General features: G+C 35.4%; 1 protein-coding gene across 3 annotated transcripts in view; it reads right to left on the reverse strand.

Moving 5' to 3' along the window:
* The window catches only part of LOC149786743 (uncharacterized), a 73,028-nt gene that overhangs the window by 32,094 nt on the left and 14,671 nt on the right, over positions 1-26,263 (reverse strand). For 2 of the 3 annotated variants that reach the window (XM_089977257.1, XM_089977254.1), the window contains exons 2-9: positions 25,958-25,996; positions 23,842-23,929; positions 19,384-19,523; positions 16,326-16,398; positions 14,392-14,543; positions 12,098-12,187; positions 11,221-11,394; positions 10,317-10,536 (exon numbers count right to left, since the gene is read on the reverse strand). In XM_089977257.1, the coding sequence (XP_089833383.1) occupies positions 10,317-10,536; positions 11,221-11,394; positions 12,098-12,187; positions 14,392-14,543; positions 16,326-16,398; positions 19,384-19,523; positions 23,842-23,929; positions 25,958-25,969 (949 nt within the window). In that variant the 5' untranslated portion in view covers positions 25,970-25,996. The remainder of the gene's footprint in view (positions 1-10,316; positions 10,537-11,220; positions 11,395-12,097; positions 12,188-14,391; positions 14,544-16,325; positions 16,399-19,383; positions 19,524-23,841; positions 23,930-25,957; positions 25,997-26,263) is intronic. The other variant, XM_089977255.1, reaches the window with a different exon arrangement.

The following is a 26,263-nucleotide window of genomic DNA, read 5'->3' on the forward strand; positions in this document are numbered from 1 at the left end:
TCTCGACGCAACTACAAAAATTGACCAAAAGACCGATACAACATCACACGACGATCTCAGAGAAATTGTGAGAGAAATCCACGTGGATGTTTCAACGATGCGAAGTTCGAACAAGGAACTTCTCGAAAAAATTGATAATTCTGAAGTAAAAGTTAGTGATATTAACACAAAAATATCGTCAGTGAATCTTCAAACATTGGCGCGTCTTTATGTGCCAGATCAAGTGGCAACAAAAAATCTTCCCTGCAATTTAACATTTGTGGTAAAAACACAGAATCTTACCTGGACACCCGAGAATAACACACTTAGCTTTACTTCGCCAATTACTGGTGTATATCGAGTATATCTTATCTCCGGAGCGATAAAATTCAATGTAACGGCCGACCATCATGAAATTTATGAATTTTATCCCGGGTTTTTTATTATTTCTATAGGTGAAGGTAACACGGAGACATTTACGCTATCACCGCCAGATAGAACCACCACAGGACCAACCAATTATTTTGCAATTTTCGAATATTTATCCATATGGACTGCAATTGATTGGGTGAAATATGGTCAATATAAATGACTGCATTGGACTACCGATACAATCAAGAGCGTTCGTGGCAAGATTCACTAAAAAACTTCTTGACGAGTATCAGGTAAAAATAAAGAAATATCAACGTAGATTAGTTACCATCGATGTTGCTGTGTACGCGGTAAGTGCAATAGTCGCCGGTGCGGGAATAATCTTATCCGCGGTAACAACAATCGCGCCAATCGTTGCAACGATAGTAATATCATCGACAACAACAATCGCTGGTGTTCTCAATATCATCGCAAAAAAGATATCCTCATGCACGAATGAAAAATTGTCCCTGTGCACGAGTAAACTATCCCAGGTCAACGAGGCGTATTCGAAATTATCATCGTTGCTTTCTGAGAGTCTCAACGACGGCGTTATATCCGATCTAGAATTTTCCATGATGGTAAATATCTACTCTGAGATTGAACGAATGAATATCAATAATGTCCGAATTGACTCAAATCGTGACAAACACAACACCGCCGATAACGACGCTGATATCGGTAAGCTCAACCAAGCCAGAATTTAGTATCGATTTTCTAACGCCAATTAGCGTCAAGGAAATTGCATTATCGCAGTTACGTGTCTATAATAGTTGGCCCAATATCAGATCGAAATCATTCGGAAGATTATTGTCAAACAATTCGCTTGTTTTTGCTAATAAAAACCGCCCTGATGGAAATCCCGATTGGATTGTCGTTAGTATACCAACAGGCAGCTACGAAATTGAGCAAATCGATAAGGAATTTACCGGTAGGATATCAAATATAACCGGCGATGCTACGCCAGGAATAAAAATATTAGCACACGAACCAACGTTGTCGTCGATAATCGAGGTAAAATCACCATATATTGTCGATATTTACCAATCATCGATTAGGACAGTGCTAGGTTGGCCTGAAATCGCACCTCCGGTAAAACCAAAAAAACCAGATGTTTTTATTCCAGGTTGGCACGAGGAAGCTTCTCCAGAGCCACCTGAACCAAAAAAATCTGATTTCACCACCAACGAAGGATATTACGAAACCGCCATCAGACATAAAAATCTTATCGAAGATGCCATCATTCTCATGAACAAACACAAATCCAGCTTGGTATTTTTTGCTTTCACTCTTAAGGATAAAATTTTCTCGTGGTTACCTCTTCCTAAGGTCCCTCCGGATGTCGAAATCGTCGATGTTTCCCAAATTAGCAGGATAAAATCCATAGACGGTACGTTGATAAGAAAAACCATCGATGATTTTAATCAGGAACATAAATTACAATTAAATTTACTAAAAAAATATTTTCATGAATGTATCTTGGACGAATCAGAATCATGCAACAAAATTATTATCGAACGTGTGAAGATTCTGAACCAACTCGCGTATGATACTGAATATTATCACGGCATGTTCATTCAGGCGATAACCGACGATATATCAGTCGCTGATCATGTTCTTCCCGTCAGTAGCTTCAAGTTGATTAGAAATTCAGGAGAGAAACAAAAATTTATGACGTTATTTGGATTAACCGAGGAAACGTTACCAAATTTCAAATTTCCTGATTATAACGTTGATGAAATGAGAAAATCCGTCACTGATACCATCGATGATTTATTTCCGAAATTATATGCCGCGTGGTTGACTAAAAAATTACAATCAAAATCAATTCTCCAACATGATAATGATCCAGCCAAGCAGGGGCGGCATATCTCACAGGGTATCGTTAATATAGCGGAAGTTATCGCGATTAATCTTCACGCGGATGTCGTCGAAGATAGCTACAACGTTGATTCGTCTGTGTCAAAACAGGCACAACAGGGATTTATCTTATATTCGTTTTCACCTAGCGTCTCTCCGGGATTTTTGATAATAAAAGAGCCAGTAAATCCATTTTACCTGCGATGTCACAATCGATTATTATCAAGGATAAATTTCAAACTGACGGATCAAAATGGAAATTTGCTTGATATACGCGAGGAAACACTGAGTATCAATTTACTTGTGAGATCGTAAATCTTTCCGCCAGAAAAAAATGGCCAAAAAAATAAATAAAAATCAGGGAAATTTTTCAAAATTAGTAGATTTTTTAATTTTTGTTTTTTTTTTGTGGCAAGAATCAGGAATCTTCGATTTTACTTTCATCGACTAGCTTTTTTAGCTGCCTGACGCGCGAGCTTGTAATTTTTCTTGAGTCATATTGATCTGATAAACTCGATCTCACTTTTTCTACCAGCGTCGATAATTTAACAAACTCCTCGATTTGATCATCGCTGACAGTCGCAAGCGATTGGTACATGGCAATCTGGATTTTCTTTATGAATTTATATTCGGACGGTAGCGTGTACCTGTATTCGAGTTTTCCCTGGACAATCGTCTCAAATTCGGACCGGATTTTACCTGCGTCCAAATCTGAAGATAAATTTACATTTTTATTTTTCAAATCCTCGATGGCTTCGATGATGTTGTTTACATTTTCCTCGTTCATTATATAAATTTTGTAATATTTAATTTAATTTTCTTCGGATATTATTGGAATATAGTAAAACTCGATCCATTCGCCAAATTTATAAGAAAACGTCGCATTTTGAATTTTTTCTGCTACAAATCGCACGGAATTCGGATAAATACTAAAATATTTTGCAGCGGCGCTCATCGATGTAAATACAATTTCCTCATTTGTCTCTCGATTTATCGATTTGACTGCCTTGGCTGGTCGCTGTCCGCCACCGGTATTACCAAATTTGCAATTTGCGCTTTGGGTTACCGCCCGAAGATTGGATAGTTTGTTGTTAAGTTTATCTCCGTCAATATGGTCGATAACAAGGCCAATTTTGATTAGTCCGTGAAAACATTCGAATACAAATCTATGATTCAGATAAACCACGCTTCTTCTTTTTTTATTTTTGCTGATTGTAAATTTGAGATAACCAAATTTATCAACATTGCCAACATGATTCTTCGTTTTGATATGTCTGACAGTACCATCGGACGACGATTCGTATCCCGTGATTATTGGGTGAGATTTGAACTCGTACGTCATTGTTGATTCTGGAATCGCTGATTTTTGAATCATATAGTAATATCTATTTGTTTAAATCATTATTTGCTTTGAATCGATTAATATAATCTTCTTCGCATGTTATCACGGACAAGGATCTTTTTTCGTAATACCGCCGCAATTCCCGATAATTTTTTCCTCCACAAGCCAAACACAATCGAGTTTTCCCTCGCGTGCCAACTTGGCAAACTAAACATCGTTGTGGTCCTTTACTACCACGCCGAATCGCATGTATGTGAGCGCCTCAATAATCGCCTCTACAAGATTTATCACAACATTTTTTTGAACCGATTAGTATCCATTTGCATTGATTCATATTATTTAAACATATGTCTAAAATATAATCAATGGATGCATTTGATCTTGATGAGGCAGAATATATTATTCCTGAGGTTGATCGAGCCAAGAAAGAGTTCTTCGATGATGGAGCGATTCACACTTGGTCGACCTGGAAAACAAATTCTATCGATGCTACGATGAACCTGGAGCGAGCTAAAAAAATAATCGAGCACATAAAAACCGAACACAAAGAAGAGCGATTTATCTTTGGAATAAAATTTATCGCACAAATGCCTGACGATACCTGGATTATTCGCGATAAACGAGATCCAGTGCGTGGTGGTAAGAAAAACGTTATTCTCGATAAAAATTCCAAACCCGGATTGTTATTGGGAATCGATGGCCCTTATTATGCTAGATCTTATCCAGCCAGCGCTGTTGTTTATGGAATTTATCGGCTAAATAATAATCCGGATGTGAAAAACGTACCTGCGATGAAAGAATCACCGATGATAAATTGCGTGGCTGAGCGTGTTATCGAGCACATGAAAAACGCTCGACGTGGATCTGGTTTGACACAATTAAGGTTAGATAAAATTAACGCGTGGGCAAGGACCGTTGCTGATGGTGCATCCGTGGACGATGTAGCTGCGTTGAGTAAAAAACTAAAATTTCCTATCACGGTGAAAACGATATCGGGAGAAATATTATACTCGTCGCCGTATAGATCCCGAGGAGCACCAATCGAGATTGTCGATCACAATTCCCATGCGTGGTCGCAATCGGTAATGATATTTCCACGGGATCGTATGGTAAAATTTTATCCTGTAGATGCTGCGAAGGATAATTCCGATGATATGTTTAGATTTATCAAAAAAATAAGCGCATCTGATCCGATATCGATATGGTTATTTTCTAGCGAGGAAAGATATGATCAATTTATCCTGCCATGCGGTGATATTTACAGGGACGAAATACTACACGAGTCGATGAGAAAACTTGCGGTGAAATATTCGTCGAATCCTGATCAGTTACTGACAAATTGCTTTACAGTTCCGTCTGTGGCCGCTCATGCCGCGAGAGAGAAAAACTCGTGGAAGCCTACAAGGAACGAATATCTCGCCGATATTCAACTTAGCTGTATCGAATACGGCCATGGCGGACTGTGGAATACCAGGTACGATTTCGAAGATATGATCTCCGTTGACATGAGCGCGTGTTATCCTGGAAGTTTCCTTGGATATGGCGATTGTGCAGATTATTTTGCTAAATTCGGCCATCCTACCAGCGAGATGACAAGAGTAGCAATTAACGGACCGTTGCCTGATTTTGTCATGACCGGATTCGCTTGTGTTACGTCGTTTGAGTTTGCTGAAAATTTACATAAAATTTGTTATATTTGGTTCGGAAGGCATTTATCTCAGCGCCGTTGGGTCCCTACGGTATTATTGAGATATATGCTAGATTCGTCGATGTTAGTGTCATTGACGGTGAGTGAGGCGATTATATCTTACAGGAAACAGACCGACGTGTGGTTGCCGACGGATTGTGACAACGCGAAAGATATCGGAAGAAAGATAATCGGTAAATTTACTCAAGGTGGATCTGTTGATCATAAACATCGACACGCTAGGTTGTTTATCAACGACGCCGAGATGGATTTTATAATCGCCGATACAGTATCACGAGGAATATTTTGTAACAGGGAGAATATTATCATTGATGGAGCAAAGTTAGGTACCGTGATTAGCTACCTTGACGGAGAATCAGCGCAATATACGCATTTACGATCATCGATGCTCGCCTATGTTAGTATAAATTTGCTGTCGATGATAAACAAATTTTCTGATATCGCAGCTAGGGTTGCGACGGATTCGTTTTATATCGATAAAAAATATCAGGACAAGTTGGAAAATTTAATCACCGACGGTAGTTTGTGGGGAACCTGGAGGATAAAAAATGAAGATATTCTAGATTATTGCGAAGACGCTGATGTTGAAGATGACGATGAATTCCACCGAGGTAGATTTGGAGAATCTTCGATTCTAGAATCTTCGGCAACCGCATCTGCGTTCGATCCAATTTCACGCAGTAAATTTGTTTACCTAAATGGACCTGGTGGTAGCGGTAAAACAACGCGAGTAATAAATTTATTTGCGAACTCCGATATGATCGTGTTGACTCCGACACATAGATTAGCGCGAGAAATAAAGCAGCGTGGCGTTAATTCGTGCACGTATCATAGCTATTTCAAATATAGCGGTGGATCATGGGACTCGGTGCGAATGGGTGCTAAATATATCAACAAGATTATAATATTTGATGAGATTTGCACGGTGAATTTAGATATATTAAAATCGATATTAGCTTGGTTGGGAGGGAAAAATACCGCCGTGATAATGTGCGGCGATCATGGCCAACCTAATCCTATCGATGGTGAATCGCCTCATGAATGGCTCAGAAGTTTCGTTGATTATTATGAGGAAATCGACGCTGATTATAGATCGACAGATATTTTGTTGACCGAATTCAAAAAATTAATTCGATTACAACCAAACAAGATTCAGTGCGACGTCATGAGGAAAATAATCGACGAGACTCCGATGAGCGATTTTCTAAATTTGTGGCGTCCTGATCATCTAATCGTCGCTAGTAGAAAAATTATTCGTGATATTATTCAGGAAATGCTGTTCAAGCTGCATTGTGAGAAATTTCCAACGTTGCAGGTACCGTTATGCTACAGGCCCGCTAATACTCGACGACAAAATATTAATGTTACTTTGCCATGCGGAGAAGAAAAAAACTTGGTCTTGAATGATATTATCTTTGTTGATATTAATCTTGTTAATGAAGCGTTAAATGCAGAAAAATCACCGTGGAAATTAGGTTACGCAACAACGATACATTCATCGCAAGGATTGACCGTAGATGGCCAAGTTTGGATCGTCGATGATAGAATATCCTGGTCAAATTTGGTATATTTGGCCGTGTCGAGAGTAAGAAAATTATCTCAGCTAGGACGAATTCGAGTAAACTACATTAGTGACGCTGGCGGTAGTTGAGTATCTTCGGGTACTATTTGTAATTCTTCTTTGGTAAATCCGCGTTGTGGCGCTAACGAATCTAGAATATAAATCGCTGGTCTTCCAGATGATCTTGTTACGGCGGATATTTTATGTGTTGTAACGCTCCAGGTTAGGTCGGTTGCTCTTTTTCTGCCTCCTTCGGCCTCGCCTTCCTTATATAAATATCTGACTGTGACGCTACCTAGTACAGGCTGAATTGTGGAATCTCGCTTTAGGGGTATATTCGATTTTGTAATAGCAATCGCGGGTTTCATCGATATTGTTCGAGTTGTCTCATTATTTAACGCGTTAATTACATGAGGCAATCTTGATACCCAATCGTGAGATCGATTATCTTGAATAAATTCACGCGCGTATTGGTATCCAAATAATCGTTCTGCAAGCGTTTTGTTGAATCTTTCGACGATAGCTTGATTGCGATGAACACCTACAATACCGCGACGGATTTTAACGTTATTTTTTTTCATCAATGAAGTAACCGCGCCGAGGAATTCTCGACCTGGATCAACCTGGAGAAGATTCGGCCATGTCAACGGGGATCGTGAATAAATTTCGTTAAACGCCTTAGCAATTTCCGTCGCTGTTTTATTTGATAATGGCTCTGCTTCTTTATACCTGCTAGCGATATCGACAATGGTCAAAACGTATTTGTATGTGACTCCGTCAACAGTATCGTGAGGAAGAAACATCAGATCCGCTTGATGGACCTCATTAGGGACACTGACGGTGAAACTCGCCTACGGTATTTTTTTAGGCGGAGGAAGATATATTTGCCAAATTGCCTGTTTTGATAGCCACGATTCAGCAACGGATGATTTTACTTTAGCGGCCTTGGCGAGTTTGGCAATCGCTGATTTTCCTCGCCAAAATCCTCGCGGAGAATAATATATCTGCTCCATATTATTTACCAGCACCGAATACTAATTTGCCTTTCATCGCGCCTTTTACCAGCCAGGTTGCTAATTTCTCTTTGAAACTTTATCAGGAATCGCGTCTAGTGCGTGAATTAGCTTGATATCAGCGAGATGCCTTTGTTGTAAATCTCCGCTGCGATATGCGAAATCGTGGTAGTAACAAGCTTCATCGATGGCGTTTACCGGATTTTCGCCTTGATATGGTTGGTTATTATCGTCAAGTCTGATATCGAGTCTCGTTCCGGGTCCACAATAATTATATCCTGGTAGATGCTTCTCTCCGGGATATTTCGCCCAGGGCAACCCAGGTAGATTTTTCATGGAGGCGGCAATGTCTCCTCCGGTTCTAGTTTTTTTTTTATAAATCTGAACTTGCGTGTCTTGCAAACTTCACATTCTCCTGCGATTGCGTTCCTGTTGTTACGTGTGACGATTTCGGTCGGATTTATCGTAGCTGTGTGCTTGCGACACTTAACACAATATAGATCCATGTATTTTATTAACATGAATGTAATTGATTTTTCAGCCACGAAACGACGCGAGCAGGTAAAACATCATGCGGCATTACCGAATTCGATTAGAATGATAATCATTGGTCCATCGGGATCTGGTAAGACACAATTGTTATTGAATTTGATTATGAGATGGCTGAAATGGGATAAATTATATTTGGTTGCACCATCCGTGGACGATCAGCGTTGTTATCAAGTGTTAAAAGAATTTAGGGACAATACCGATGAGGGCACAATCGAATTCATCACAGACATCAACGAAGCTCCATCCGTGGATAATTTGGACGGTGATACTAATAATCTTGTTGTATTCGATGACGTTATGCTGGACAAGCAGACCAACCCGGCCAGGATATTCTCGCGTGGCAGACACAAGAACACCGATGTTATTTACGTAACACAGAGATATACGCAAATTCCAAAGGTGATTAGGGACAATTGTAATATTTTATCGGTATTCAACGGCGTAGACACGCACACGCTGAGAAATATCCATCAAACCTGGTGCAACGGCGACATGGATATAAATAAATTTAAAAATCTATTCAGCCGCGCTCAGTCAACATGGCATGGTTTTATCACGATAAATCTTCATGATCCACGAAGTCGGTATCGAATTGGTCTTGATCAAATTTATTCATGAAAAAGCAGCTGGACCATGCAACAAAATTCAATAACACAAAAAATTATTCCCGACAATTTATTTTCCTGTCCTGGACGCTATATTTACTAACACACACGGCGCGACCAACCGATGCACCCGGTCTGAAATGCATGAAAATTAGCTCCCGTAGAAGGCTTTATTTTTGCTTTCTGAGGCTTCTACGGAGAAAGTTCTCGTAGGAAGGTTTATTTTGGCTGGAAACTCTGGTCTGTTCAACTTCCCTTAACGAGAATTTATTTTTCTGTCTCGGATGCTATATTTATTGACACACCTGGTATACACACCTGATGCACCTGGTCTGGAATGCACGAAAATTGATTCCCGTGGAAGGCTTTATTTCTGCTTTCTGAGGCTTCTACGGAGAAAGTTCGCGTAGGAAGGTTTATTTTGCTTGGAAAAAATGGTCTGTACAACTTCCCTGCTGCTGAACAATGTATTTGATGCTGATAGTATCGATGCAGATTATCTTTTGAGAGGGACATGAATAAATCTATATATCTTGAGCAATATTAAAAGTAATGTTAAATATTAAACATAACGTCGCAAATCACATGTTTTGCTGTTTGTTACTACCATATTTTTATTCTGATGATATGCTGCAATTACGGGGTTTGCTAGAGTAATACACGAATGATTTACCATCTTGAGTTAGTATGTGATATCAATATGACTAACAAAACGTGATAAATCAAATGTGAATCGCTAATGCCAAATATCAACCAATGATGTCAGAACTTGCAAGGTCAAAGTGGTCGATTTATGATGATTATGTATATTATAATAAGAAACAAGATATATAAACAAGACACTGGAATCACTTTTACAGAGTGATGATATTGATCGGTATTATGATTTAGAAGTACAAACCAAATTCAGATTATCTGCTATATTTAGAGAATAAATGCACAAATACATATAAGTACATATTCTTTTTTGTGTGTCTACAATGAATTTTCATATTGTAAATACATTAGCATACATTAAAAATTTATATCTTTGGAGATTTCGATATAATGCAATAATGTACATGTACGTTTTTTTTTGTTTTTTTTTTGTTTTTTTTATTGCTCTATCATATTTTGTACATTTGTGATAGGCCATAGTATATAATAAATAACTCCATTTCAAGGTTTCAGATAGTGATTTACTGGGGATAAGTAGTATTTATGTGTTTGATGATGCAACTAAGAACATAATATCATAGTCTCAGATTATATTTGTCATGCAGATCTAGAACACATGAAGAAATACCAGATACAACAATTTCGAAGTCCTCTGTCATGTCATGGAGCAATGTCCTAATGGATTCTAACTCTTCTTCATAGTGTGGGAACCTCAGTTCTGTCACCTCACTCATATTCTCTGTAAAGGCTTCATTCTTAACAGTTGCAATTATGTCGGAGTTAAGTTCCAGCAGCTTCTTCTTTAAACCTTTGTAGTTCTGCACTTTCTCATTCAATACCTCTTTAATCTTCAGTGAAAAAGTTTAAAAGTATATTTGTGTAACCATTAAGTCTACATTGCTGCAATATGAATATTTGTATTGAGGACTTTTCCTGCATCAATAGGGAAACTTCTTCTAGAAATATAGCAGTTAAACAATAAAACCAAAAGACTAATAATATGTGATACGGAATCATCTAGGAATATTTTGATATGCTAAATTATTAAATGTCCAAAGAAGATAGTGAAAGAGACAAAAATAGAATATGAAAGTCGATATAATAACATTAAAACAATGCGAAAAGACATGCAACGCAAAAGATAATAAATCACAATTGTGATTACCTTAAACATTCAAAATCCATTTTAAAGTTGTTTACAATTAGCAATCACACTTAGAATATAATTAAAAAATTATTTACCTACTTTCTTAATTGTATGATTTGGTTTAGCTGGAGACTAACTTGAGTAACGTTTGCCTATAAGCTGTAATCATATTATAGATAGACCACACAATCAAGGATTCAATATAATGCAAATTATATTTAATTAATTACTTTGCAAAGTGAATATAAAATAAATTACAAGTATTCTTCATAATTCGTTTCGTTTTCTTTATCACATTTCGTTTATGCGCTTCTGATATTTTTCCATATCTAGTTTTAGTTAATATACGCAAAGATTGCTGTAGGAAGGAAACGAGATGTCATACCTTTTGACTAAATGAATGAATCCGTTGTCCACTGAACATGCGCTGCATTAGTTTAAGCTTATCATCTTCAAGTGATGTAACCTTCATGTTTAAATTCGTCAACAGGTTTGCTATATCAGCGTAGTTCATACTATCAATGCAAGCTGCCTCGGGGCGCACAGCACCTTGATTGGTCTAAAGGTAAACAATATACTGCTCATAAATGTAGAACATCAAACAAGAACTCAAACAATTTTAACAAAATACTTTGGATGAAAACGATATTGACATTTCAACGCGCTACCAAATCAAAAGCTTCATTTTAAAACATGGACAGCGCTTTACTATTTCCTTGAAAATGATTTTATCTAGAATGAGAACCTAAAATGAAGCAGGCCGCCTCAGCTGAAATCATGAACATATTCACTATTATTTATAATCATATATCATTTATTGTATTTAGAATGCTCATGATTAAGAGATTTAATATAAATGTAAGTCATTTTAGAGACCACACCATTTGACTTGTAATAAAACATTACAAATTGACTCGATGTCAAAGGTATAACGATGCCCGTAATCGCTGAACAATATACATTTGTACAAAAGTGTTTACATATAAAGTTATTTTCTTCTCCTAAAATTCGGTAAACTAATAGGAAATGTAATAACTTAGGACATGCTTTGATCATGTAGTGGCACTTTTGGAAAGTAATATACAATATATCTTTGTGATACCTATTCATGGCCCGCAGTTACAAACATATTTGTATGGTGTCGTACATTTAGACTCACAAGCATCAATATTTAGGTTTACGGTTTCAGACTTCATCTGGATAAATCGATGTTTATACTTGAAACCTATTCTAATGATGATTTCCATCTATGTTAATACTACCGTGTCAAGGCATTCCTCAATAAAGTCACTCCCCTGTTCAACGTCACAAATACTGTTTAGACATGGGTCATATTTCGGTCCTTCTTGCTCCTAAAATATGGAAGGAATTAAAACATAACATTTTTTCAGCTTCATTCAGGGTTTAATAGTATTTTTCTATTACCAAAGGAAATAACTCTTTGAGATTAACTCAGTAATTTACACCTATGAGTATAAAGTAATGTGATCAGGACACAAAATGAAAACTACGTAAGTACTTTTTAAAGTAATCCTTTGTTTTAAATGGATTGAAACTATTCGGAAATATGTAGATAATATTTATTGTTCCACCTTGAAGCGTGAATTTCTTCATTTTCGTTTTGCTTTGCGAGCGATCTTATTTGAGCAAAGTAGCGAGTCTTCCAGTTAAAACAATATTATTACTAAACTAATTGATCCTTGTGAAAATGGGATATTAATGAGACTCTTTCAGTTCTCTGAAATGCCTTTCCATCTAGATATAATGTACGAACATAAAGCCAACACATTCGGTAAATAGTTTAATATTAAGCTTGATCTAACACAAAATAAGCCTGAACTTAATGTCAATTGACCTTTAACGTTGAATGTTTTGAAAAAGGCTTAAACATTTCACTTATTACAGGAGATGTCGTCACTGACCTTAATTTAGGGTGTGAAAATATTTACAGGCGGTTGGTGTGTGTACAGTCTAAGGAACCAAAGCGTACATTGAAGGTACATTTTTCATCGCTGTGTCGAGCAAAATATAGAGTGGACTCGGCAAACAACTAGCACAAATCATTTATACGTTTTGTAAAGATTTCACCCGCCGATAATGAAAGGGACTTTGTATGTTGCGTAGGGTGATAGTGTTGAAAAAGAGGATGTAGAACACGAGGACGTGTATGCTATATTAATTAAAGAGGGAGCTCTAACACGTAATATAATGCAAAGTTTAAAAAGTGCGTTGATATATATATATATATATATATATATATATATATATATATATATATATATATATATATATATATATATATATATATATATATATTGAATTGTGTTCTCTTGGTATTGGTTAAACATATATTACCCCAGTTCAGGCTTAAGATACTTAAATTTGCATCACAATTGTTGAAGACATCGTAAATATACACAAAGAAAAGAATGGAAAATAATGAATACTTATGATACAAGTAATATTTCACGTTTTCTAAAAAGAAATTTAATCAAGGTCAGCAAATCAAACACAAGATTACTATTAAAATCTCTGGAGATAACGCTATATATCAGAACATAAATTGATGCTATAAACCTCGATGCGAAGTATGAACATGATTGGTTAACGAACTTAAAATCTAATTTGGCAACAAACACATTTTGAAGAACACAATGCAAAGAGATAATCCAATAAAAAACTAAATTATTGATGGTGGCAACCGAGGAACTTCAATCGGAATGTTTACTACAGTATGTTGCATTGAACTTCGGGTAATTTCAAAATACACAAGGTGATATTTGCATTTTTTAATACTAATTAGTTATCGAAAGCGAGATAATCGGACTAAAGGCGCCATCTTTTCATGTGGAATCGTGTAGGAAGAAGATACACGATTACTGAAGGCCATTAGCCTGGTTCTAGGAAACGCTTTAATTAACCTGCCAATTCAGTTTATAGAAAAAGAGGGAATAATTATTAACAGAATGTACACACCAAGTCAACTGCAATTTCTGATCATTGCAATTCTCTGATGTTATTACATATTTTCAACTCAAGTTTTGCACCCCTAGGAGGTACCCAAAGACCTTGATGCAATATATATTGCAAATATTATGACGGCATATGCTGTCCTTACAAGGCAGTAATCAAGCGGCTAATTACATCAATTTTGAGATGGATGAATGAACGGACGGAAGCACAAGTTCAAGAATGTGGATGCCAAAATATCCTCATAGGTAATTGATCATTGCACCTGACCTGTCAACCTCAAATAGTACGACTGTATTTACGAAGAAATTAAAACAATATTTAGTGTATGATTCAACAGGGTTCGAGAGATTAAAAGTTTACTTCATCTTCTTTATACTATGCACTTTTACTGGATGATCAGTCTTGTCGAGTTACTGGTTATAAAAATAATACTCTATTCTAAATAATGTATGTTGTCTCGTTAGAGCTTTAAAAGTTCTATGAAGCTATCTATGCAATCGCACCAAATAATATCATAACCCCATGCAACTGCCTGAACATTAATCATAATGACGGTACATTAGAAATATAATATCCCCACAACCTTCTTTTCTATTGACGTATCCCCTGACACTGGTTCCACAAGGGCCCCCGCTGTGTGAAGTTTGTTTGGTCGACTTTCAACAGTGTTGCCCACACCATCCACGATATTTTTCCTTCCTGCTATGAGTGGCTTATTTTTGATAGGGGGTTTAGCTGCAAGAAATAATCATGAAAACTGTCAATAAATATAGATGATATTGCGAATGATAGATGGTATGACTATATCACCATTTATTGCAGTTACGAATCATGGATACGGCATTATAAAGCCAAGAACCTACTAAAAGGGCCGTTAAATATCCACCATTACAACATTATCATGATGTGCACACTAGATGAAATGAACAAGTCCAGGCGACAAATACAAAAAAAGGAAACAGTACACTATGCACAATACATGCACGCAGAGAGAGAGAGAGAGAGAGAGAGAGAGAGAGAGAGAGAGAGAAAGAGAGTAATGCTGTCTATGTACTAATATCACTTTACAGGCCACATCAATTGACCAACCGCCAACAACGTCTCCTGGTAACAATGCATTTTCACACACAAGTTCAACTCAAGGTCAACATTAACAAATCGTATGTTTTGACACTGAAATGTAGTTAAAATAAAAATGATTGGACAAAGAAAAACATACACACGTATCGCGATCTAAATTGTATCCACACTATTGACATTGATGCATACAGTGCAACTATGTCTGAATCTCAGTGGTGATAACATATCTAACACTTGGAAAGAAGGGGGGGGGGGGCTCTTCATGCTCTCTAAGTAATTCAGTTCATTTTGTCATCATTTCTCAACGGTTTTCCACTGAAGTGGTGTGTGTTGTCAATGTTTAATACGACCAAACCGTTAAGGCGTGGTAACACACAATTTGAAATCGCATGGAAAGTTTACAAGTAGGTTGCATAATGGCTACTAAAGATTAACATGTTCATGGCGGGATGACCTTATGGACAGAGTATGTGACGACGGACAGTTAGTAAAAAACTAATGACATTTTGTTCAAGAATGAGATTGAAGAATGTTCGATTCTTTTAGATTATTAATATATCTGATTTCTATCCTTCAAATTTCGGTACGTGCATTTCGTTTAAATAATATCCTATCACACCATACTTTATATTAGCAGTGTGATTAGCATAACTGTTTTGCGGTCAGTTTTCATCGTCAATGAGTAAAGTAAGACTCATTATTGTTAGTATGTGTGTGCATTTCAATATATTTGCGTCTGAACGTAAATAATTACGTATGTCTACTTTTCCGTTTCAACCACAATATTCCTCCCAATTCACACATACAATTAATTATTAGGTCAATGGCAACCTAATTATACGTCTGTGAATGTTTTATATTTATCAGAAGTACAAATAAATATAACTAGTACATATTTTATCTGGTAAAAATAGTATGAATGGGCTACACTCTTGATATATGTTATCAATTCTCCTAAATTATATTAAAGGTTACACTTTTTGCAGTTACACTTTTTACAGTGACAAAAACATGTAACATTTTGCTGGATTAAATGTAAGACTTACGTACTCTGTAATAAGCATTTTGTCATAGTACCGGACCAACAGCTTTAGCAAAGAAGTTGGCATAAGGGATACTTTTAAACATTATCAATTGTGACGTATTTGCATTCACTTGTACTTATTTGGCACAATTTCCCCCCTGTTCTGGCAGGAAAAACAAGTCATTGGCACGAAGAAACCTAAGACAACCCTTGACTCTTGTATAACAGCATTGAACATAATTAGCGGAAACAATTATCTCCCCTTGTTAATATGGGCAAAAACAAAAAAGGACAAATAGAAGAACCATAAACCAATAAAACAAAAGAGAAGAAAGGTCATAAGTGGTTCCCGGGGCCTATCTTATTTACAGCTCTCTGACCAAGCCCATCGTTCGCAACATCTATACAATTACCAGACATTCTTGTCCTAGAGGTCCTAGGTGAGTCCTGTACAAACGTGCCATCCTTGCTCTTTGTGTCCATCACCTAAAGAAATTGGAGTATACAGTTCGTGTATTACTGCATCTTACTTATTCATTCATATTCATGTCGCAATGATTAGTGTGTTCCACTCTTAACAGTGTAAGTAAATATTGGGTAAATAGTACATTGTTTAAAATAAACATATATTTTGTCCTTTATCTATACTTCAAAGATTGTCTGCTTGGTCGGTTTAAACGGCACGTCAGGCACATTATTGACCATTTGGTTACGAGCAAATTGGAATGACGTGCCTTTTAAAAGACATCCGACGTTGGAACTCCTAGGTGTAAGCTGAACACATAAACACTTTGCTAGAAATATTACTATTGAAAACGGTTACTAGCCATTGGTTATAACATATATGAAACATGTCTTTCTAAGTGAACATACCCATATATGGATTTACTGTCTTAGTTCTGTAAAAATTGAAAGCAGAGCTATTAATAATGATAAATAAAAAATATTATAAAAAAATTTCAGGAATGCCAACAGAACTAGTGTCCTTTATTTAGTTGTTGAACTTTAAAATTAATTACTTTGTCGATGTCAGAAGAATGGGTGTTCATCAAACTCCTTGGAGAGCTTTATAATGTAAGCCCATATTTTAAATTTGACGAAGACAAAATCAGCAATATGACTTCTGGAGTGGTAACAAACTAAGTACATGCGATACAAGATCCCCCACCCCATAAGTACGCACCAATCTCTGTAAACAAAACACACCTCTTTAATATTGAGCATCCATGCCGAGTTTAAGTACATTGGCAACATAAATATGGTCTTGAGAATGGAAAGAGCCGAGTCAATCACGCTTAATATCACCTCATTTATATGCACTCACATTACTCCATATTACACACTTCGGTAATTTTGATAATATATGCCCGATTTCCAAGTTTAATCAGAATCGGATCAGAGCGATGATCTTCAGAGAAAATATCGTATCTAGAATATAAGGACCATAGTCGTATCAAACGAAATTTGACAGACAGGCTATGGACATCAGCTGCAGGACCATCGCTTACGGTGACTTGATTGTTCGAGATACATCAACGATGCAAATTGTCAAGTTGATACTTATCTCTAAGGTTTTTCTGTGACTAGGATTCATCGTTAAAGTCGTAATATATTTATCGGAATTATAACATTAGTATTGTTCTACGAATTCGAAAGAGAAGAAAGAAGAAAAGTAAGGATATGATATTTCATAATCAATGACAAGCGAAACATTTACTTGCAATACAAATGTTGATCTGACAATGTTACAATAAATTAAAAGTGTAGTTAAGATACCTAAAACAGTATTCGCAATACAAACTAGAAGGAAATTAAACCATTAGTGGTCCTACTCAATATAAACGATTCAGTTTTTCTAATGGACTGGTTCATGAAAATTTTCCATTGAAATTATTATATCAGCTCTCAATTCAGTTAATGATTGGATATTTAGTAAACACAGTCCATATAAAATACAGTGGAGTACATTGAAAATGTTCATGGTTATTATTATATATTCCAGCATGCACAAGGTACATTATGACACAGGTTCTACTATTTGTGTAATATATATATATATATATATATATATATATATATATATATATATATATATATATATATATATATATATATATACATATATATATATGTACATATATATATAGATATATATATATGTACATATATACATATATATACATATACATATATATATAGATATATATATATATATGTACATATATACATATATATATATATATATATATATATATATATATATATATATATATATATATATATATATATATATATATATATATTATATATATATATATACATATATATATTCTTTCTTAGCTTTAATTTGTTTTTTATTACATGCTATTGCAATGTATTATTGTTTGCTGGATTTGACATAGTCCAGAAATTCAGTTCAGTGTTGTTTGGTGGTTGATCTTTAAAATATCTTCATACATTGATAAACACCTAATAATATACACACTGTATCAAGTTGCTGACCTTGATTCAGAGCCAGTGACAGTTTGGGTAATAAACCTTTTTAAAGTTACGCCAAGGCCATACATGGACGAAATGATAACTATCATGTAACTTATTTTACTTCTGCAAAGAGAGCTATTGACTATCGTCCGGGTATCTGTTTTGCGTTTTAGTTAGTCTTATAACTGATGATATGCTACGAATTCTGTCAGTCATTCCTTAACATTTGAAAAGTCAAGTTTTTTATCTTCTGTCCAGTTTGGGGTAATCATTTTATTTTCTTCAAATTAAATTGAATTCATATGAATCATTTCCAAGGAAATACATACGTTTTAAGACAAAATTGTTGGATAAAAACTTTGCTTGAAGTTATACTGCATTCAAAACTGGATTAATATTTGTTGTGATTCTACAGGAGACTGTTAACAATGCAGCAGTACTCCTTCCATCTTGAATTCCTTCGGGATTTGAACTGAGATTCGCTTAGAATATATTATAACTAGGAAAGATTTTAATTCTTGGATTATTTTTGGATTTGATTTGTTAAACATTAATTTTGTTTTCTGATGTGTCACTTGATATTCAAGGGAGATAAATTATTTGTATATACAGTTATGGTGAGGTTACCAGCTTTTGTCCATAAATATAGATTCTACACATTAACATACTGGCAATGTGAAAAGGTGATGACATGGAGTTTTGATCTTGGGATGTTTTGGAATCGATCAAATGACCAACAGCATGGTCATCTTGTAGGCGAGGTAGTGATAATAAAACATGAATCATTCCTATATTACGATTAATATGTATAGTTATTTAATGCTGTATTCAGATATCATGTCAGATAGTATATATTTTATCAGTGAGAAGCATCATGACTATTTGAATTCAAACGTGTTTTGGATATCTGCAAAGATAATGGCATAACCTATGTATTTGCTAGAATATTTATTGTATTGATGGGATATTGAAAACACCTTTTGAACCCACCTTATGTTCTGTCGTCTTATCATCTGAAATCAACTTTTCTCGATCCCCTCTTGTGCGAAGTATTATAGGACCATCTTTAAAAATGTTTCCGAAACCAGGTCTAATGATTTTCTTTCCTCCTATAATAGGTTTATCATCTTCTGTTAATAAGATAACAATGTTTAATTTTATTTCGTTCGATTGCCTAATAAAGTGAGGCATTTATTCATTATGAAGATGAAAGTGAACTGTGGTAAATAAAATAAAAAGACGAAACTGCGTACATCTAATGTAAGGAGGATTTGTTTTATTACTAATAATTTGAAGAAATACAAGAAAATTGGTAGTGTCACCAGCTATTGTTGTCAGTACAACCCTAAAAGTGATATAAAAATATGGTTATTTTTTCACAATGTAGCTGCACAAATATAATGATATTCTCATTGACTACATTTTCAGAGCCATACATACAGGTACAAAAAGATGCAGTTTACTACGCAGAGTACAAACAAAGACCAAGCGACAGACAAACAGTGCGACATATAATTTCAGGCGATGCACCATTTTCATTTAAATCTCGTAAAATTTGTATTGTCCGTCCCACCAATGACGCATGAAGCCAATTCGCATACTAATTTACCATCAAGGTCATTATATATATCGTATTGTCGCTCGAATGGAGCAAAGCTGAGTAAAATAACAAATGTAATCAATATCCAAATCGTTCCCAATGTCATGATGATCCGACATATATTTTAAACCGCTGGATTTGATTAGCTTTGTTCCTCACAGCACTATAATGACTAATTAAGGTCAAAATAAGCATATTAAGGTTCCATTTTCCATACGTTTGTGTTGTTACCACACAATAAATATCGGCAGCCCATTCAAATCACCTATGCATGTCTATATTTATAAAGGCATATTTGCGCATGATTATGCACAAGATATTTTTACTGTGTCCGTCAGATAGTTCCTAGTTAATATAAGATAATAAATGACACTGGAGCTAGGAAATCCACTCCCACCTTCCATGATCCAAATAAACAAGCCTGTACTCAAAACTTGATATCATGTAAAATACAAGCAATATTCAGTAATGTCCTCCCCACGATAATGAAACTGTAATCAAGCTGGAAGGGAACCACACATATTCGTGGTATAGTTCTGAAAATTGTCAGTATTTTGTTTCAACAGGTGAAGCTTAATTTGGAATTGCCCATATATAAAGAACATCATGTAGTCAAATCAGCGACGTCTAGCAAACAATAAGTAAACAATATCCATGGGTAAAACAATATAATACATCATTTGCCCTACCCATCTATATGATGGAATAAAAAATAAATTCCAATTCAATCCACTATCAGCAGTTCATTACGAGCACAGAACATGACAGTAAATTTACAGAAAGGTTGGATAAAGGGTGATTTATGGATAAAGGGTGATTTATGGACAAAACATCTATTTTCGCATCATTGCTATTTGATATTGCAAAACCGTTCATTTAATTTTATTTAGAAAAACATACTCTTTTGCAGACAAATCAAGGAGGGTGAGGACTGTAATCTTTCCGCTATCCAACGCAGAGAGAATGTCATTAACTACTTTTAGAAGAGTAGTTTCGGTACTGAGGCAAGGGCGATATGACGATTGTACATTGCTAAAAAGACTATTTGAATTTAGATGAGATACAAGCTGGGATAGAACAACCTTTACTAAGATTTTTGAAATGAATGGGAGATTAGAAACTGGGCGGTAGTTATTTAAATCATTATGGTTTAGTGTTGGTTTCTTCAGCAGAGGCTTTACAATGACAGTTTTGAAAAATGATGGGAATTTCCTAGATGAGAGAGAGATTAATAACATCAGTCAGTGGAGGCAATACTGGATCTAAGCACTCAAGCTGCACTGATGTTAGAATTGGATCAAGTTCACGTGACTTTGGTGCACTCTTCATCACGGCTGTACGTACGAAATTCATAGAGACCGGTTCAAATGCTGATAATGGTTGCCGCTCAAATTCTGTATCCCAACTGTATGGTGACGACGAGTCAATTGAAATTGTCGTGTCAAGCTTATCCCTAATGGTTTGTACTTTGTCACGGAAGAAATTTGCAGACATGTCCGGAAGGTCGACTGGAGAGAAGGTTGTTGGAAGTGGTGTTGATTTATTCCTTGACATTAGCTTGTTATTAATCTTGAAGAGCTCTTTGCAGCTGGAACTTTCCATGATCTTAGTAGTGTAGTGGGCTGATTTCGCTGTATGGACTATATTTGTCACATTTTTCTTAGCGACTTCATATATTCGCTTATGAATAGTGAGTCTGGTGGAACGCCAGATCCTCTCAGCTTTACGACGACCTCTGTTAACAATGCAAAGCTGGTCCCTAACTCTGCTATACCATGGGGACCACTTTTGAATTGATACTCTGCACTTGGTAGCTGGGGCATGTTTGTCAAGTAATGAACGCAGACAGTTATTGAGATGTTATGCGGTAGGAGGTAAGCAACTTGTTAGGTTAGCCTGGATGTTGTGCATCATTTTGGCTCTGTTTATCATATGGAGGCTTCTCTAAGTAGCAGATGGAGGGTTAGGGACGGATACGTCAATATGGCATATATTGCAGAGGTGATCTGATGCAAGGTCATGGGATACCAGGGAGGACCGTAGAATGGTATCATCAGGTCTATGAAGAATCCAGTCTAAAATGTGACCATGTTTATGGGTGAGTTGGTTAAATGACTGTTTGAGGTTGAACACATTAATGGAATATATGAGTTTTGATGTATTTGAGTTTCCGTGACAGTCAAAGTGAAAGTTGAAATCTCCAAGAATAATCAGGTTGCCACCTATCGAATTTCATAGCCCAGGAGATTCGGAAACTGCTTCAAAAAGAGACAGTCAACCAGCTTGTTTTCTCTACTAGGAGGAAGGCGGTATAGGCAGAAAAAATGGACCGACCTTTGTTCCATTGTGAGTGTGGTTTTGGCTAATTCAAACAATGTGTGGTCAAAATTGAATGGTGTGGTATAGTTAAGATGTTTTATGATGAAGTTCGTTGTGATGACAGCAATTCCACCTCCGCTAGAATTTCGGGGGAACGACTTGATGGAGTAACCAGTGGGTGTTAGATCCACACACTTGGACTCATTACCTGATGTTTTTATCCATGTAGATATGGCCAGTTATTTGGTAATGGTTATTTTAATAATACACAGAGTGGTAATGTCATTCCTCTTTTCATATGAACCATACAATCGGTATAAATAATGTTTGAAGAAATCCAAAAGATGTATTATAATAGCTGAGCAGATGTTGGAGTAAATGAAAATCTTTGGAATTATTATAAAGTGTAATATGTTTGCTATTTAAAACACATTAATATAATCAGGTTTTAATTTACCTTATCTATTGAGTCTGCTCTCTCTACCCATATCGTACAAATTATTTGGCGCAGGCAAAATCAAATTTCAAATGGACACTAAAATGTCCTGTAGATTAACGAATGCTTTTAAGTGTAATAAGTACTCGGATGCCCGGTAGGAAGCGAATATATTTTGAAACAACAGTAACTTAACCCTTCTGGTTATTTTGTTCAAGTATGTGACAAATAAATTCGTGTTGGCGTATGCTGAATGGTTCAACATTTATTTTTCTGGTATGAACTCCAATGGCTGCCGTTTGTCCGCAATACAGAGAGAACGTATGACTGGCTTCGCCTTTTACTGATTTGATAGCCTACAACGACCCACATTTATATTAGGATTATGAGTAAAATGTAATTGTTGTGTATAGTAATATAGTACCTTCGTCTTTTTTAATGAGCCAAGGTGCATATTTAATATGCATGTATATCTAACACTGACTTACAACTAAGGCATTCGTGCCTAAATTGCATTTAAGTTTAAGGAATGTTGATAATTACGTTCAGGTATATTCTATTCACGAGCAAATTATATTTTGGAGTTATACGTATACTGACAGAACGAGCAAAAATATAATTCCCCATTTTCAATTTTTCAAGTAGGAGAGCAGAATTAAATCTTTGATATTGTCACTAAGTGAAGAGTAACTTATTTTTGAGGATGCCATGTTTTGGACTGATATTATGTATTACCAATACAATAATTTTGTTGAATCGAACTGCGTACATTTGTAACATTCCATACAGTGTAGATACAATGTATTTAGCTGTCATATTATTTGATTAATAATTAGTATATTGAATGATGTATGCGAATCCCTTAAACATACAACATAAACTATGATTTAACTGCATTTACTATTATCTATATTCCACCTACCTTGCTAAATTTGGTAGGAATGAAAGTCACTTTGCTTTCATGAGCTTCTAGCGTAAACTAGGTAAGACCACAAGCCCCGTATAAAGTGACATCATCTCAACAATTGCTAACACAGCACAACAATAACATCTTAACAAGCGAGAAAAACATGAAAGAGTAACAAACGTGCACCTTTCTCCTGAACAGCTGTCTGCCCCGACCCATCGGTTATAACATCTTTCATCTGATCAGTGCTATCCTTATTGTCATTTTCTATCACCTGAAGAAATCAGGATAGTGTACGTGTTAATGTAACATAATTAAGGAATTATATTTTTGTCTTAATATGTACTTGGTACATATGTTAATAGTTTGACTCAACCCTTGTAAAAATATTATAAAAGAAAATATACACTTATTTGTTTTGATCTGTGCTTGCAATACTGATTAGGTAGTTGGCTATAACATCACCTTTAACACAGCAATGAGCTTTTACATTCTAAGGGTTAAGGGTTAGGATCAGGGTGAAGACAAAACATGTATCTAAAGCAGTTCTTCCCAGATCAGATCCCCTCATTTTTAGTTACTTATAAGTCCTAATTTTCAAAGTAAAATCATTACTTTAATGGACAGAAACTGTAATGATTCACGCTTTTTCACCATGTTTTTAATTTATTTGAGAGTTATTTGCAAAGTTCATATGCCATTTTCATGTTCCCGTGTATGGTTTCGTCCTCAAATATGCTAGTTTCAAATGTATCATTGACCGTCTGGTTGCCGTCCGAAATCATGAGTCTGACATGTTCACTTTGTTTTCACTGCTGCTCTCTCCATTTGCATATTAATCTCATTTAGGAGGGAATACAGGCTGATTTGTTAATGAACCCGCCTTACCGTATAGTATTCCTTAATCTGAGTGTTAAAATCATTTTGATTTTCATAACTATGAGTCATCCTATGTTAGAAAATGTAACTTTACTCGGCCGTTTGATCCTTTAAACGCTGCACTATGAATGTATTCAGTTTTTCACAATCAATTTATTACGTTTTGAAAGATTAGTTTATAATTGTTTAATTGGATGCTAGATTATGCATAATTAATTCCTTTCAAATAGACACAGTAACTTCTGCCTTATATATTTTGTTCTGAGAAAGACACTAACACACGGGATCATAGCGCTTCAAAGTCTCGTATGATCTTGATCAGAATCCAATACAATTTTTAAAATTTACATTCCAAATAATAACAGAATCCTAAAGTTTGCAGTTTACGGACATCTTATTGATATACGAATATTCGGTCATATATCATTTCATGAACATTTATATAAGCGGCTACTAGACCAGATTGGCTTCTCGTTAGCCGTCGAAGATGTTGAGCCTTTATTTAGTGCCATAGAGTTGAAGGGATATCAAGGAACTAAGTCGACAAAGACAGTCAAGCCATGCTGTCTGATGAGTTTTTCTTAGATATCGTTTAACTTCATTGTGACGGTAACACTTACGATATTAATTACAAACCTTATTATATGGTATGGAAAGCAATCCTACTCACTTGAAACAACTATTGCCAACACTGTTCCCGTATTGTCGAAACTCCTTCCACTTAAACATAGTTTGTCAATAGTCGCGTCTTACCATATGGTGACACAGAGAGTGATTATATCGAATGCATTATTGAAATAAATGAATTGCAGATGACGTCGATCAATTGACTTATCAGACAATTTTATTATGCGGCAAAAAGATAATTAGTTAAATTCAAGTTCAGGATATTAATCTTTAAAAATGACACCAACTTACCAATATAGATTTAGTCTTAAGAAAAGAACATGCGCCTATGAATTATCTGTAATATTCAGCCAACTTTAATAATGTTAGCTTTTCGTCGACTAAAATAATTTTATTTTGATAATTACTGTTCCAATCAACACTAAAACCAGAGCGACTTAAGAAAATATGATACATTTTCATTGCAAATGTGTGTTTTGCTCTCTAGCAATGTTCCTTGCTATTAAGTTACAAAGTAGAGCTGATGAGTCTGTGAAAGTACTGGCTTATTTTGGAGCGAATTCTTTACAAATCTGTAATAAAGTAGATTTTAACCAGTGCAATCCAGAAGGCTTACTGTTCATATATATACTGGCTAATCACTTGAAATCAACTTTGGATTGTCTTCACAACCTCTCAGCGAAATAATAACATATCTGATAGAAGAATACATTTTCAAAATGGGAATTACACATGTAATGTTAAGTACGAAACTCATTTGAATAGTGATAGTACATGTTCGATAAATTTAGCTTACCGAATCACCCATCTCCCTTACTTCCGTTCGGCTGGATGCCTGAAGAAAATTGATAAAACATATTGAAACAAAAATGTTGTAAAGAGAGAGATGAAAAGAGAGATTTTCGAAATGCCAGGACACAAAACGTTCAGTATAACGAATGTTTCTTGATGTAAATATGACTTTAAACATTCATATGGCTTATATGTGATATATTTTAAAACCAATATAATTACATTATATATATATATATATATATATATATATATATATATATATATATATATATATATATATATATATATATATATATATATATATATA

This window comes from Sinohyriopsis cumingii, chromosome 12 (assembly GCF_028554795.1).
Source record: "Sinohyriopsis cumingii isolate HCF-2022 chromosome 12, ASM2855479v2, whole genome shotgun sequence".
Lineage (NCBI taxonomy): Eukaryota > Metazoa > Mollusca > Bivalvia > Unionida > Unionidae > Sinohyriopsis > Sinohyriopsis cumingii.